Raw genomic sequence first — 17,401 nt, forward strand, 5'->3', positions numbered from 1 at the left:
AGAGCCAGTGTTCATCCTGACAGCTTTACATAGATAGAGCCAGTGTTCTGTCTGACAGCTTTACATAGAAAGAGCCAGTGTTCTGTCTGACAGCTTTACATAGATAGAGCCTGTGTTCTGTCTGACAGCTTTACATAGATAGAGCCAGTGTTCTGTCTGACAGCTTTACATAGAAAGAGCCAGTGTTCTGTCTGACAGCTTTACATAGAAAGAGCCAGTGTTCAGTCTAACAGCTTTACATAGATAGAGCCAGTGTTCTGTCTGACAGCTTTACATAGATAGAGCCAGTGTTCTGTCTGACAGCTTTACATAGATAGAGCCAGTGTTCTGTCTGACAGCTTTACATAGAAAGAGCCAGTGTTCTGTCTGACAGCTTTACATAGAAAGAGCCAGTGTTCTGTCTGACAGCTTTACATAGATAGAGCCAGTGTTCTGTCTGACAGCTTTACATAGATAGAACCAGTGTTCTGTCTAACAGCTTTACATAGATAGAGCCAGTGTTCTGTCTAACAGCTTTACATAGGTAGAGCCAGTGTTCAGTCTGCTGACAGCTTTACATAGATAGAGCCAGTGTTCTGTCTGACAGCTTTACATAGATAGAGCCAGTGTTCTGTCTGACAGCTTTACATAGATAGAACCAGTGTTCTGTCTAACAGCTTTACATAGATATAGCCAGTGTTCTGTCTGACAGCTTTACATAGATAGAACCAGTGTTCTGTCTAACAGCTTTACATAGATAGAGCCAGTGTTCTGTCTGACAGCTTTATATAGATAGAGCCAGTGTTCTGTCTGACAGCTTTACATAGATAGAGCCAGTGTTCTGTCTAACAGCTTAACATAGATAGAGCCAGTGTTCTGTCTGACAGCTTTACATAGATAGAACCAGTGTTCTGTCTAACAGCTTTACATAGATAGAGCCAGTGTTCTGTCTAACAGCTTTACATAGGTACAGCCAGTGTTGTTTCTGACAGCTTTACATAGGCACAGCCAGTGTTGTTTCTGACAGGGCCAGTGTGTATTACAAAGTAGTGGAAGTTAGACTTCCGGTAGGAAATGCAATTAACCTCCCAATGCCTGAGGGAGAGAGGGATAGATGGAGGGTTGAGTGAGGGAGGAAATGAGGAAAGGAAGCAGGATTTTTTCAGAGTTAAACCTACAAACACTTGGTGATTTTGTTGGAAACATAGCCAGATACAGATACTGTGTGTTTTAGTCTGTCTGTCTGTCTGTCTGTCTGTCTGTCTGTCTGTCTGTCTGTCTGTCTGTCTGTCTGTCTGTCTGTCTGTCTGTCTGTCTGTCTGTCTGTCTGTCTGTCTGTCTGTCTGTCTGTCTGTCTGTCTGTCTGTCTGTCTGTCTGTCTGTCTGTTTTCATTAAACATTTCTATGTGTGTGTGTGTGTGTATTTAGGATCACAATGACAAACAGAGTTGTAAAGGTCCCAACCACCCACAGCTGTGTGTGTACTGTAGATGATGACATGGCTGTAAGTCATAGCAGTATCCACTGAGATTTAGGTCAAAGACTAATAACATGACAGGCCTTGGATTCTGCAAGAAGCATAAATGGTCTTTACGTTTTCTCAACAAAGTGTGTGAAGCTACACGCTGTCCCTCTGCCTTCTTTCTGTTTAGAACAACAACATTCCACTACAACACTTCTACCCACAATATGGAGCGGGGTGAAAGAGGAGAAGGAGAGGAAGGAGAGAGGAGGAGAGTAAAGGAGAGAGGAGGAGAGTAAAGGAGAGAGGAGCAGAGGAAAGGAGTGAGTAAAGGAGAGAGGAGGAGTGGAAAGGAAAGAGGAGAGGAAAGGAGAGAGGAGAAGAGGAAAGGAGAGAGGAGGAGAGGAAAGGAGAGAGGAGGAGAGGAAAGGAAAGAGGAACAGAGGAAAGGAGTGAGTAAAGGAGAGAGGAGGAAAGGAGAGAGGAGGAGAGGAAAGGAGAAAGGAGCAGAGGAAAGGAGTGAGTAAAGGAGAGAGGAGGAGAGGAAAGGAGAGAGGAGAGGAAAGGAGAGAGGAGAGGAAAGGAGAGAGGAGAGGAGGAGAAGAAAGCAGTGAGTAAAGGAGAGAGGAGGAGAGGACAGGAGAGAGGAGGAGAGGAGATCAAACAGGGTGTTGACCATACAGCCCTTCAATAGACACAGCTGACAAATCAACTGAAGAGAGAGAGCAAGAAGGACAGAGTGAGAGAGAGAGAGAGAGAGAGAGAGAGAGAGAGAGAGAGAGAGAGAGAGAGAGAGAGAGAGAGAGAGAGAGAGAGAGAGAGAGAGAGAGAGAGAGAGAGAGAGAGAGAGAGAGAGAGAGAGAGAGAGAGAGAGAGAGAGAGAGAGGTCTGTAACCAGTCTGACATCTGATGAGTCAGTTGGGCTGTAAACAGGACACATACTCTATAGGTACATTGATATTCAGTGCAGAGTGGAGGGTAGAGGTGGGTTAACGACCTCAGTATTAATTCATAGTGTTAATGTTTCCTCCTCTGCTGTCAGAGTTAATGGAAGGAAGTCACCATCAGTCACACACAATCTGCAGTTACACACACACACACACACACACACACACACACACACACACACACACACACACACACACACACACACACACACACACAAACATACAGCATCCATTTTGAAATGTGAAACAGTTTTAGGAGTTTTAATGAACCATTCGAACTTGCAGACTTAACCCAATGATCCCTGCATTGTTAATATTCAGACATCATCCCAGCGATCAACCGATAACCTAAACATCGGCCAATGACTAACCAATGACCCAGACATCGCCCAACAATCCATGCTTGGTTAATATTCAGACGATCCCCGCACGTTTGGATACCCAGAGCAGATACATGTGTGAGAGTTAATTGTGCGTACCAGTGTATTCCATGGTAAAGCAGCGTCAGGACTGGGTGGAGACTGAGAGGAATAGTAATGATGCTGGGGCCAGTTAGATAGAAACAACCACAATGAACTGCATTAACTCATAGTAATAAGAACACTCTCTCTCTCTCTGTGTGTCTGTGTGTGTGTGTGTGTGTGTGTGTGTGTGTGTGTGTGTGTGTGTGTGTGTGTGTGTGTGTGTGTGTGTGTGTGTGTGTGTGTGTGTGTGTGTGTGTGTGTGTGTGTGTGTGTGTGTGTGTGTGTGTGTGTGTGGGCAGATAGATAGAATTTCTCTCTCTCTCTCTCTCTACTGCATTAACTTAAAATAATGAGACTGACTGGAACAGCCAACCAATTATTACACCCAGCCAATCTGAAGGAACAGACTGGGTATCTGTATCTGTCTACATGTTCAAACTATAACTTCCTCTCTCTCTCTCTCTCTCTCTCTCTCTCTCTCTCTCTCTCTCTCTGTCCTCTCCAGGTTCCTCTCCAACACGTCGTTCCAGGGTTCTACGGGCGCGGTCCGCGTGGCACCTGCTCTCTCCCAGGTCCTCTCCTCCCAGCTGTACCACGTGTGGAGCCTGAAGAGAGGTCCTCTTGGCCAGCCGTCCTGGGTCACCGTGGCCCACTGGACCACCGGGCGCCTACAGCTGGACGAGGGGGTGTTGGGGCTGGGGGTCGGGGCTGGCCTGGGGCTAGGCCCGGGGAGGAGGACAGGGTCCGGGTCTGGGTTAGGGGTCCAGAGAGGGGATAGGGACAGAGACAACAGTCCTGGAGGGAGATGGAGGCCTGGGCTACAGATGGCGGGCCAGAGATTAAGGGTGGTGACCCTGGTGGAGCATCCCTTCGTGTTCACTAGAGAGGTGGATGAGGATGGGCTGTGTCCCGCTGGTCAGCTCTGTCTGGACCCGAGGACTAACCGCTCATATCTACTGGACTCACTGTTCTGTCACCTGCACCAGACCAATACAACTGCTACCACTACTGACCACAGTGAGTATACCTACAGTACACAATACCTACAGTACATCTCTCCAGACCAGTAGACCAGGACTAACCCTTCCTGTCCCTGTCCTGTCCTGTCCTGTCCTGACCACAACCCCAGACCCAACAGAGGACCTGCGGAAGTGTTGCTATGGTTACGTTATTGACCTGTTGGAGAAGCTGTCGGAGGACCTGAAGTTCACCTTTGACCTTTACATCGTGGGAGACGGGAAGTACGGAGCGATGAGCAGCACTGGGAGGTGGACCGGTCTGGTACGTCATCTACCTGTCTGTCTGTCTGTCTGTCTGTCTGTCTGTCTGTCTGTCTGTCTGTCTGTCTGTCTGTCTGTCTGTCTGTCTGTCTGTCTGTCTGTCTGTCTGTCTGTCTGTCTGTCTGTCTGTCTGTCTTCAATAGTTTTTTTTTGTACAATAATATATATGATTGCATGTATATTTGACATGATTGGTTACCTAACCAAGAACAATGTTTGCAGAAGGATTGTTAAATGCTTGTGTAACAGTGTCCTGAAGGTTGTCGATGTTCCTGTTTTCTCATATTAGGTGGGAGACCTGCTGAGTGGAACAGCAGACATGGCTGTGACATCATTCTCCATCAACTCAGCCAGGAGCAGAGTAATAGACTTCACCTCTCCATTCTACTCTACCTCTCTGGGGATACTGGTGAGTGGGGAGGTGTGTGTGTGTGTGTGTGTGTGGACATACAGTTTATAATGTGTGTGTATGTGTGTCTTGACTACCAGGTGCGTAGCCAGGACACATCAGCCCCTATTGGGGCCTTCATGTGGCCTCTCCATTGGTCCATGTGGGTGGGCATCTTCGTCACTCTTCATCTTACCGCACTCTTCCTCACCGTCTATGAGTGGAACAGTCCCTTTGGTGAGAAAATGAAAATACCACTTATGGCCTGTCATCCAAGGCCTGTCATGTTATTAGTCTGTGACCTAAATCTCAGTGGATACTGCTATGACTCATCTACACACACAGCTGTGGGTGGTTGGGACCTTTACAACTCTGTTTGTCATTGTGATCCTACACACACACACACACACACACACACACACACACACACACACACACACACACACACACACACACACACACACACACACACACACACACACACACACACACACACACACACACACACACACACACAGCTGACTCCTGTGTTGTGTTGATCCAGGTATGACTCCTCATGGCAGGAACAGACTCAGAGTGTTCTCCTACTCCTCAGCCCTCAACCTCTGTTACGCCATCCTGTTTGGACGCACTGTCGCTACTAAGGTACTATGGGAGGGATGGAGGGAGGAGGGGAGGGATGGAGGGGGAGGGATGGAGGAATAATAAAATTAACCAAGTATGTCTACTCTCTCTCTCTGTCTCTCTGTCTCTCTCTCTCTCTCTCTCTCTCTGTCTCTTTCTCTTTCTCTCTCTATCTCTCTCTACTCTTTCTCTCTCTCCATCCTTCCCTCCCTCTTTCTCTCTCTCTCTCCATCCTTCCTTCCTTCCCTCCCTCTTTCTCTCTCTCCCACTCCCTCTCTCTCCCTCCTCTCCAGACTCCTAAGTGTTGGACCAGTAGGTTCCTGATGAACCTGTGGGCTATCTTCTGTCTGCTGGTGTTGTCCAGTTATACAGCTAACCTGGCTGCTGTCATGGTGGGGGAGAAAACCTTTGAACAGGTGTCTGGGATTCATGACGAGAAGGTATACACACACACACACACGGCGGTGCGCACACACACAAGTAGGCATGTACGCACACATACATACACACACACACACGCACGCACTCACATGCAAACACACACACACACACAAACACGAGTTACAATGTGGAAATGAACATGACTGAATATGACATAACAGACTAGATCAGGTATAGTTACAGTAGCTGATATGACTTAGACAATGAGTTAAATGCATTCTCCTTGTAAATCAAAAGAGAGAGGCCCATACACAGAATATTGATAATGAGATAATGAGTTAAATGTATTCTCCTTGTAAATCAAAAGAGAGAGGCCCATACACAGAATATTGATAATGAGATAATGAGTTAAATGTATTCTCCTTGTAAATCAAAAGAGAGAGGCCCATACACAGAATATTGATAATGAGATAATGAGTTAAATGCATTCTCCTTGTAAATCAAAAGAGAGAGGCCCATACACAGAATATTGCTTCTCCCACCAGTGTTTCATTTCTGAAACCAAAAATACAATGTTTCAACTTTGATACCTGTCAGACATGACGAAGACTGTTGAAGTTGAAATATTGTAACATTCTCCCAGAATGTTTCTCCCAGGGAGAAGCAATATTCTGTGTACGGGCCTCTCGTTTCTTTATATGGAATACTTTTTAGCCCTGCACCAGTATTCTCAATGTACGGATGTGCATATCACCCTCCTTTTCTTAATGTATTCTCCTTACCTTAAAATAATCCCCCTCATCCTCCCTCCCCTCCCCTCCCCCTCTCTCCCTCTCCCTGTCCCCCCCCCAGCTGCACCACCCATCCCGTGGGTTCAGGTTTGGGACAGTCAGAGAGAGCTCTGCAGAAGACTACATGAGGAAGAGTTTCTCTGCCATGCATGACTACATGAGACGTTACAACCAACCCACCACACCAGACGGAGTGGACATGTTAAAGTAAGACCCTCACACAGTCTGTTGGCTGACCAACCAGTTAGCCTAGTGTTGTGTTACGCTAAATTATTTCATTTACTCTTAATTCCCCATGTCTCCAGGTGTTTACAGTTTTTCTCAATCGCTTTGGCTCAATTCTCGAATGACAATCATTTTTTTCAAAACAATTAGTTTCTTGTTCACACCGGATTTGAATTTCTGGTGTGAAAACCAAATTCCACGTGTTTTGGCACATGTGTGCAAAAGAGGAAGTACAATTGTCTACAATTTGCACAATAACTACATGCACATGGCTTGCTGATAAAGCTGCTGAGTTGATTCTCAGTGAAACTGTCATACTCTTCACAACTCCTAAACATTCTGTCATCGTGTGAGCCGCCACAGTCAAAATGATCCATTCAATGATCAAAATCAGTCAGACATACATGTATATTCCATCAATATCTAGGACATGGAATGTTTGTGATGTCTGCTAAATTGGCAAATTACCTGCCAGTGCAATAGGAATCACAATCTTACCAATCAACCAATCAAGTTTGGAAGCATATATATGGAGCACGATCACTACCATTTCTGAACATGGAGGAACATCACAACGCTGAACAGCAGCTACATGCTGGTGGAAGAGAGAGAAGAAGATGTGTAAGAATGCGTGGTGGTGGTGTTAGGGGAAGACATAATAGAAGAAGAGGTAGAAGGAAAATAATAAAAGTCCCTGATGAAATCAGAGCCACAATTATGGACCATATCATAAACCATGGTCTGACAATGGAAGAGGCTGGTCAGAGAGTACAGCCTAATGTAAACAGGTCCACAGTGTCATAAACCATGGTCTGACAATGGAAGAGGCTGGTTGGAGAGTACAGCCTAATGTAAACAGGTCCACAGTGTCATAAACCATGGTCTGACAATGGAAGAGGCTGGTCAGAGAGTACAGCCTAATGTAAACAGGTCCACAGTGTCATAAACCATGGTCTGACAATGGAAGAGGCTGGTTGGAGAGTACAGCCTAATGTAAACAGGTCCACAGTGTCATAAACCATGGTCTGACAATGGAAGAGGCTGGTCAGAGAGTACAGCCTAATGTAAACAGGTCCACAGTGTCATAAACCATGGTCTGACAATGGAAGAGGCTGGTCAGAGAGTACAGCCTAATGTAAACAGGTCCACAGTGTCATAAACCATGGTCTGACAATGGAAGAGGCTGGTCAGAGAGTACAGCCTAATGTAAACAGGTCCACAGTGTCATAAACCATGGTCTGACAATGGAAGAGGCTGGTCAGAGAGTACAGCCTAATGTAAACAGGTCCACAGTGTCATAAACCATGGTCTGACAATGGAAGAGGCTGGTCGGAGAGTACAGCCTAATGTAAACAGGTCCACAGTGTCATAAACCATGGTCTGACAATGGAAGAGGCTGGTCGGAGAGTACAGCCTAATGTAAACAGGTCCACAGTGTCATAAACCATGGTCTGACAATGGAAGAGGCTGGTCGGAGAGTACAGCCTAATGTAAACAGGTCCACAGTGTCATAAACCATGGTCTGACAATGGAAGAGGCTGGTCAGAGAGTACAGCCTAATGTAAACAGGTCCACAGTGTCATAAACCATGGTCTGACAATGGAAGAGGCTGGTCAGAGAGTACAGCCTAATGTAAACAGGTCCACAGTGTCATAAACCATGGTCTGACAATGGAAGAGGCTGGTCGGAGAGTACAGCCTAATGTAAACAGGTCCACAGTGTCATAAACCATGGTCTGACAATGGAAGAGGCTGGTCAGAGAGTACAGCCTAATGTAAACAGGTCCACAGTGTCATAAACCATGGTCTGACAATGGAAGAGGCTGGTCAGAGAGTACAGCCTAATGTAAACAGGTCCACAGTGTCATAAACCATGGTCTGACAATGGAAGAGGCTGGTCAGAGAGTACAGCCTAATGTAAACAGGTCCACAGTGTCATAAACCATGGTCTGACAATGGAAGAGGCTGGTCAGAGAGTACAGCCTAATGTAAACAGGTCCACAGTGTCATAAACCATGGTCTGACAATGGAAGAGGCTGGTCGGAGAGTACAGCCTAATGTAAACAGGTCCACAGTGTCATAAACCATGGTCTGACAATGGAAGAGGCTGGTCGGAGAGTACAGCCTAATGTAAACAGGTCCACAGTGTCATAAACCATGGTCTGACAATGGAAGAGGCTGGTCGGAGAGTACAGCCTAATGTAAACAGGTCCACAGTGTCATAAACCATGGTCTGACAATGGAAGAGGCTGGTCAGAGAGTACAGCCTAATGTAAACAGGTCCACAGTGTCATAAACCATGGTCTGACAATGGAAGAGGCTGGTCGGAGAGTACAGCCTAATGTAAACAAGTCCACAGTGTCATCAATTTTGCAAACATTCCGTAGGGAAAACAGGTAAATATGTACTTGTTCTTTACTTTTGTTACAGCATTTCATTCACAACAATACAGCAACTATTGTAAAGGTAAATATAAGTCTGAAAATCACAATGTACTGTAAGATTTGTATGAGGAATATACAGTAATACAGCACAATTTGAATGGATATGCAATCTGTAACTTGGTCTATTAGTGAATTCTACATGTCATATATAGGACTGCACAACAACCTCATGCTGTTGGCAGAGCAGCAGTATTCAGCCATCAGCAACAACAAGATATTTGCAACATGGTCATAGCCAACAATTCCATCAGGCTAAGAGATCCAAAGTACAGTCATAAATGACAACAATATCTTCGCAAATATCAATTCCGTCAGTATTTCCACTATAGACAGAGTTTTGGGGAAAAAAACGAATGACTATGAAACAACTCTATTTGAGAGGAATAGTGACAGAGTGAAGGAGCTGAGGTACCAGTATGTCCAGGTAGGAGCTGTGGTACCAGTATGTCCAGGTAGGAGCTGAGGTACCAGTATGTCCAGGTAGGAGCTGTGGTACCAGTATTTCCAGGTAGGAGCTGAGGTACCAGTATGTCCAGGTAGGAGCTGAGGTACCAGTATGTCCAGGTAGGAGCTGAGGTACCAGTATGTCCAGGTAGGAGCTGAGGTACCAGTATGTCCAGGTAGGAGCTGTGGTACCAGTATGTCCAGGTAGGAGCTGAGGTACCAGTATGTCCAGGTAGGAGCTGAGGTACCAGTATGTCCAGGTAGGAGCTGAGGTACCAGTATGTCCAGGTAGGAGCTGTGGTACCAGTATGTCCAGGTAGGAGCTGAGGTACCAGTATGTCCAGGTAGGAGCTGTGGTACCAGTATGTCCAGGTAGGAGCTGCGGTACCAGTATGTCCAGGTAGGAGCTGAGGTACCAGTATGTCCAGGTAGGAGCTGAGGTACCAGTATGTCCAGGTAGGAGCTGTGGTACCAGTATGTCCAGGTAGGAGCTGAGGTACCAGTATGTCCAGGTAGGAGCTGTGGTACCAGTATGTCCAGGTAGGAGCTGCGGTACCAGTATGTCCAGGTAGGAGCTGAGGTACCAGTATGTCCAGGTAGGAGCTGAGGTACCAGTATGTCCAGGTAGGAGCTGTGGTACCAGTATGTCCAGGTAGGAGCTGAGGTACCAGTATGTCCAGGTAGGAGCTGAGGTACCAGTATGTCCAGGTAGGAGCTGTGGTACCAGTATGTCCAGGTAGGAGCTGAGGGTACCAGTATGTCCAGGTAGGAGCTGTGGTACCAGTATGTCCAGGTAGGAGCTGCGGTACCAGTATGTCCAGGTAGGAGCTGAGGTACCAGTATGTCCAGGTAGGAGCTGAGGTACCAGTATGTCCAGGTAGGAGCTGTGGTACCAGTATTTCCAGGTAGGAGCTGAGGTACCAGTATGTCCAGGTAGGAGCTGTGGTACCAGTATGTCCAGGTAGGAGCTGTGGTACCAGTATGTCCAGGTAGGAGCTGAGGTACCAGTATGTCCAGGTAGGAGCTGAGGTACCAGTATGTCCAGGTAGGAGCTGAGGTACCAGTATGTCCAGGTAGGAGCTGTGGTACCAGTATGTCCAGGTAGGAGCTGAGGTACCAGTATGTCCAGGTAGGAGCTGTGGTACCAGTATGTCCAGGTAGGAGCTGCGGTACCAGTATGTCCAGGTAGGAGCTGAGGTACCCGTATGTCCAGGTAGGAGCTGAGGTACCAGTATGTCCAGGTAGGAGCTGTGGTACCAGTATGTCCAGGTAGGAGCTGTGGTACCAGTATGTCCAGGTAGGAGCTGTGGTACCAGTATGTCCAGGTAGGAGCTGAGGTACCAGTATGTCCAGGTAGGAGCTGTGGTACCAGTATGTCCAGATAGGAGCTGTGGTACCAGTATTTCCAGGTAGGAGCTGTGGTACCAGTATGTCCAGGTAGGAGCTGTGGTACCAGTATGTCCAGGTAGGAGCTGAGGTACCAGTATGTCCAGGTAGGAGCTGTGGTACCAGTATGTCCAGGTAGGAGCTGTGGTACCAGTATGTCCAGGTAGGAGCTGAGGTACCAGTATGTCCAGGTAGGAGCAGAGGTACCAGTATGTCCAGGTAGGAGCTGTGGTACCAGTATGTCCAGGTAGGAGCTGTGGTACCAGTATGTCCAGGTAGGAGCTGTGGTACCAGTATGTCCAGGTAGGAGCTGTGGTACCAGTATGTCCAGGTAGGAGCTGTGGTACCAGTATGTCCAGGTAGGAGCTGTGGTACCAGTATGTCCAGGTAGGAGCTGTGGTACCAGTATGTCCAGGTAGGAGCTGAGGTACCAGTATGTCCAGGTAGGAGCTGTGGTACCAGTATGTCCACGTAAACCATTGGTGTGCACATGGTATATTGTACAGGGAGTTTTACTGTACTTCAATGATGCCTGTATATACTTCTTGAAGTTGTAGATAACCATAAGAACAGAAAACATTTCTACTTTACTAAACTGTCTGATTCTAGAATAGGCTATGTAAAACTAACTTTGTATTTTGTTTCTGTGTTACTATATAAAGAATAATGGAGCTGGAAGGACATGAAATGACCCATAGTCTTGTTTTTGTGGACTCGGCTGGGTTCAATCTGGCCAAAGCCAGGAGACATGGCCGCAATCTCATTGGACACGGAGCCACAATTGGCACACCAGGCCAACGTGGGGGCAATATTACAATGTGTGCTGCCATTTCTGAGAATGGTGTGATCACACACATATTCCACACATTGGGCCCTATAACACCCAACTTCTCCTGTCCTTCCTAAATACACTTTACAGAGACCTGATACCAGAACACCAAAGAGGTTTAGTTAGATCAGATTTGCCATATTATGTAATTGTGTGGGATAATGTCAGCTTCCACAGAACCAACATTGTTAAGGAATGGTTTGCTGCACATGAAAGGATTACCATGGAGCCACTTCCACCATCCTCCTCATTCCTGAAACCGATAGAAGAGGTTTGTTCAGCATGGAGGTGGAAAGTGTATGACAATCGGGCACAAGATCAGTCTCTGTTAGATGCCATGAATGCTGCTTGTGAGGACATCACAGGCGATCATTGCAGGGGATGGTTGCGCCACGCAGGGAGATTTTTCCCCCGGTGCATCGCAAGGGAAACATCAGACATGATTTTGACGAAAATCTCTGTCCAGACCAACAAAAGCGACAGGATGTCCACCAAGAAGATGGGAACTTGTAGTGTTATGTACTGTGAGGAGGTACAATTTATTTAAAAAAATGTACAGAACCACCGCAGGTTTTTTCATTGTTGCAGGGTTTTTTTTCATGGATATCATTTTCTGGCAAATTTTCCGTTCACTATATATGACTTCACATGTAAGAAATATGTAAAAATTGACATGCAAATGTGAATTTTCTGTTAACATGTAACACATTGCTACTGTACAAAAGTAAATGTACTGTATACATACAAATGTGCATATCCTTTTTCTGTGTACTACAGTATTGACTTTTCCCAGTAAACATTTACCTACTGTTGAAATCTGTATCTAAAAATAATAGCACGTTCTGGTATAGTACAGTAAACAGTCAGTGTCAACAAAAAAGTGGAACAAAACTGACATGTGTATATAACAAACATGGTAAAAAACATCTAAACATTTTGAACAGTATGGCTCACACGATGACAAAAAAAAGGTTTCATTTTGGTGGCATTGGCCAATTTACTGACACAATAACTAGGTTTTGAAGCATGAATTAAATGTTTTGGGTGAGTTACTACATTTTGCAGACATGCAGTAGAGTTGTGATGTCCCATAAAACAGTTGTGACAATTGCACTTACAGTGTAGAGAATGTTCAGACTGTTTCAAAAAAATTGCCAAAGCGAATGAGAAAACTGTAATAGAACGTACCGGATGGAGTTATACTGCCTTCAAAACTGTAATAGAACGTACCGGATGGAGTTATACTGCCTTCAAAACTGTAATAGAACGTACCAGATGGAGTTATACTGCCTTCAAAACTGTAATAGAACATACCGGATGGAGTTATACTGCCTTCAAAACTGTAATAGAACGTACCAGATGGAGTTATACTGCCTTCAAAACTGTAATAGAACGTACCAGATGGAGTTATACTGCCTTCAAAACTGTAATAGAACGTACCAGATGGAGTTATACTGCCTTCAAAACTGTAATAGAACGTACCAGATGGAGTTATACTGCCTTCAAAACTGTAATAGAACATACCGGATGGAGTTATACTGCCTTCAAAACTGTAATAGAACGTACCGGATGGAGTTATACTGCCTTCAAAACTGTAATAGAACGTACCGGATGGAGTTATACTGCCTTCAAAACTGTAATAGAACGTACCGGATGGAGTTATACTGCCTTCAAAACTGTAATAGAACATACCGGATGGAGTTATACTGCCTTCAAAACTGTAATAGAACGTACCGGATGGAGTTATACTGCCTTCAAAACTGTAATAGAACGTACCAGATGGAGTTATACTGCCTTCAAAACTGTAATAGAACGTACCGGATGGAGTTATACTGCCTTCAAAACTGTAATAGAACGTACCAGATGGAGTTATACTGCCTTCAAAACTGTAATAGAACGTACCAGATGGAGTTAAACTGCCTTCAAAACTGTAATAGAACGTACCGGATGGAGTTATACTGCCTTCAAAACTGTAATAGAACGTACCGGATGGAGTTATACTGCCTTCAAAACTGTAATAGAACGTACCAGATGGAGTTATACTGCCTTCAAAACTGTAATAGAACGTACCGGATGGAGTTATACTGCCTTCAAAACTGTAATAGAACGTACCAGATGGAGTTATACTGCCTTCAAAACTGTAATAGAACGTACCGGATGGAGTTATACTGCCTTCAAAACTGTAATAGAACGTACCGGATGGAGTTAAACTGCCTTCAAAACAGTAATAGAACGTACCAGATGGAGTTAAACTGCCTTCAAAACTGTAATAGAACGTACCGGATGGAGTTATACTGCCTTCAAAACTGTAATAGAACGTACCGGATGGAGTTATACTGCCTTCAAAACTGTAATAGAACGTACCGGATGGAGTTATACTGCCTTCAAAACTGTAATAGAACGTACCAGATGGAGTTATACTGCCTTCAAAACTGTAATAGAACGTACCGGATGGAGTTATACTGCCTTCAAAACTGTAATAGAACGTACCGGATGGAGTTAAACTGCCTTCAAAACTGTAATAGAACGTACCAGATGGAGTTAAACTGCCTTCAAAACTGTAATAGAACGTACCAGATGGAGTTAAACTGCCTTCAAAACTGTAATAGAACGTACCGGATGGAGTTATACTGCCTTCAAAACTGTAATAGAACGTACCGGATGGAGTTATACTGCCTTCAAAACTGTAATAGAACATACCAGATGGAGTTAAACTGCCTTCAAAACTGTACTAGAACGTACCAGATGGAGTTATACTGCCTTCAAAACTGTAATAGAACGTACCAGATGGAGTTATACTGCCTTCAAAACTGTAATAGAACGTACCAGATGGAGTTATACTGCCTTCAAAACTGTAATAGAACGTACCGGATGGAGTTATACTGCCTTCAAAACTGTAATAGAACGTACCGGATGGAGTTATACTGCCTTCAAAACTGTAATAGAACGTACCGGATGGAGTTATACTGCCTTCAAAACTGTAATAGAACGTACCGGATGGAGTTATACTGCCTTCAAAACTGTAATAGAACGTACCGGATGGAGTTATACTGCCTTCAAAACTGTAATAGAACGTACCGGATGGAGTTATACTGCCTTCAAAACTGTAATAGAACGTACCGGATGGAGTTATACTGCCTTCAAAACTGTAATAGAACGTACCAGATGGAGTTATACTGCCTTCAAAACTGTAATAGAACGTACCAGATGGAGTTATACTGCCTTCAAAACTGTAATAGAACGTACCAGATGGAGTTATACTGCCTTCAAAACTGTAATAGAACGTACCGGATGGAGTTATACTGCCTTCAAAACTGTAATAGAATGTACCGGATGGAGTTATACTGCCTTCAAAACTGTAATAGAACGTACCGGATGGAGTTATACTGCCTTCAAAACTGTAATAGAACGTACCGGATGGAGTTATACTGCCTTCAAAACTGTAATAGAACGTACCGGATGGAGTTATACTGCCTTCAAAACTGTAATAGAACGTACCGGATGGAGTTATACTGCCTTCAAAACTGTAATAGAACGTACCAGATGGAGTTATACTGCCTTCAAAACTGTAATAGAACGTCCGGATGGAGTTATACTGCCTTCAAAACTGTAATAGAACGTACCAGATGGAGTTATACTGCCTTCAAAACTGTAATAGAACGTCCGGATGGAGTTATACTGCCTTCAAAACTGTAATAGAACGTACCAGATGGAGTTATACTGCCTTCAAAACTGTAATAGAACGTACCGGATGGAGTTATACTGCCTTCAAAACTGTAATAGAACGTACCGGATGGAGTTAAACTGCCTTCAAAACTGTAATAGAACGTACCAGATGGAGTTAAACTGCCTTCAAAACTGTAATAGAACGTACCAGATGGAGTTAAACTGCCTTCAAAACTGTAATAGAACGCATCGGATGGAGTTATACTGCCTTCAAAACTGTAATAGAACGTACCGGATGGAGTTATACTGCCTTCAAAACTGTAATAGAACGTACCGGATGGAGTTATACTGCCTTCAAAACTGTAATAGAACGTACCGGATGGAGTTATACTGCCTTCAAAACTGTAATAGAACGTACCGGATGGAGTTATACTGCCTTCAAAACTGTAATAGAACGTACCGGATGGAGTTAAACTGCCTTCAAAACTGTAATAGAACGTACCAGATGGAGTTAAACTGCCTTCAAAACTGTAATAGAACGTACCAGATGGAGTTAAACTGCCTTCAAAACTGTAATAGAACGTACCGGATGGAGTTATACTGCCTTCAAAACTGTAATAGAACGTACCGGATGGAGTTATACTGCCTTCAAAACTGTAATAGAACATACCAGATGGAGTTAAACTGCCTTCAAAACTGTACTAGAACGTACCAGATGGAGTTATACTGCCTTCAAAACTGTAATAGAACGTACCAGATGGAGTTATACTGCCTTCAAAACTGTAATAGAACGTACCAGATGGAGTTATACTGCCTTCAAAACTGTAATAGAACGTACCGGATGGAGTTATACTGTCTTCAAAACTGTAATAGAACGTACCGGATGGAGTTATACTGCCTTCAAAACTGTAATAGAACGTACCGGATGGAGTTAAACTGCCTTCAAAACTGTAATAGAACGTACCGGATGGAGTTAAACTGCCTTCAAAACTGTAATAGAACGTACCGGATGGAGTTATACTGCCTTCAAAACTGTAATAGAACGTACCAGATGGAGTTAAACTGCCTTCAAAACTGTAATAGAACGTACCGGATGGAGTTAAACTGCCTTCAAAACTGTAATAGAACGTACCGGATGGAGTTATACTGCCTTCAAAACTGTAATAGAACGTACCGGATGGAGTTATACTGCCTTCAAAACTGTAATAGAACGTACCAGATGGAGTTAAACTGCCTTCAAAACTGTAATAGAACGTACCGGATGGAGTTAAACTGCCTTCAAAACTGTAATAGAACGTACCGGATGGAGTTATACTGCCTTCAAAACTGTAATAGAACGTACCGGATGGAGTTATACTGCCTTCAAAACTGTAATAGAACGTACCAGATGGAGTTAAACTGCCTTCAAAACTGTAATAGAACGTACCAGATGGAGTTAAACTGCCTTCAAAACTGTAATAGAACGTACCGGATGGAGTTATACTGCCTTCAAAACTGTAATAGAACGTACCAGATGGAGTTAAACTGCCTTCAAAACTGTAATAGAACGTACCGGATGGAGTTAAACTGCCTTAAAAACTGTAATAGAACGTACCGGATGGAGTTATACTGCCTTCAAAACTGTAATAGAACGTACCGGATGGAGTTATACTGCCTTCAAAACTGTAATAGAACGTACCGGATGGAGTTAAACTGCCTTCAAAACTGTAATAGAACGTACCGGATGGAGTTATACTGCCTTCAAAACTGTAATAGAACGTACCGGATGGAGTTATACTGCCTTCAAAACTGTAATAGAACGTACCAGATGGAGTTAAACTGCCTTCAAAACTGTAATAGAACGTACCGGATGGAGTTAAACTGCCTTCAAAACTGTAATAGAACGTACCGGATGGAGTTATACTGCCTTCAAAACTGTAATAGAACGTACCAGATGGAGTTAAACTGCCTTCAAAACTGTACTAGAACGTACCAGATGGAGTTATACTGCCTTCAAAACTGTAATAGAACGTACCGGATGGAGTTATACTGCCTTCAAAACTGTAATAGAACGTACCAGATGGAGTTATACTGCCTTCAAAACTGTAATAGA

The 17,401-nt window shown here is 44.3% G+C and overlaps 1 protein-coding gene across 1 annotated transcript in view; it reads left to right on the plus strand.

Moving 5' to 3' along the window:
• LOC106595577 (glutamate receptor ionotropic, NMDA 3B) overlaps positions 1 to 17,401 on the plus strand; it is a 60,757-nt gene that overhangs the window by 29,067 nt on the left and 14,289 nt on the right. The window contains exons 6-13 of the mRNA XM_045696709.1: positions 3,358 to 3,540; positions 3,646 to 3,869; positions 3,982 to 4,133; positions 4,422 to 4,541; positions 4,622 to 4,757; positions 5,065 to 5,165; positions 5,438 to 5,584; positions 6,378 to 6,523. Coding sequence (XP_045552665.1) covers positions 3,358 to 3,540; positions 3,646 to 3,869; positions 3,982 to 4,133; positions 4,422 to 4,541; positions 4,622 to 4,757; positions 5,065 to 5,165; positions 5,438 to 5,584; positions 6,378 to 6,523 — 1,209 coding nt within the window. The remainder of the gene's footprint in view (positions 1 to 3,357; positions 3,541 to 3,645; positions 3,870 to 3,981; positions 4,134 to 4,421; positions 4,542 to 4,621; positions 4,758 to 5,064; positions 5,166 to 5,437; positions 5,585 to 6,377; positions 6,524 to 17,401) is intronic.

The sequence above is a fragment of the Salmo salar genome, chromosome ssa16 (genome assembly GCF_905237065.1).
Source record: "Salmo salar chromosome ssa16, Ssal_v3.1, whole genome shotgun sequence".
NCBI lineage: Eukaryota > Metazoa > Chordata > Actinopteri > Salmoniformes > Salmonidae > Salmo > Salmo salar.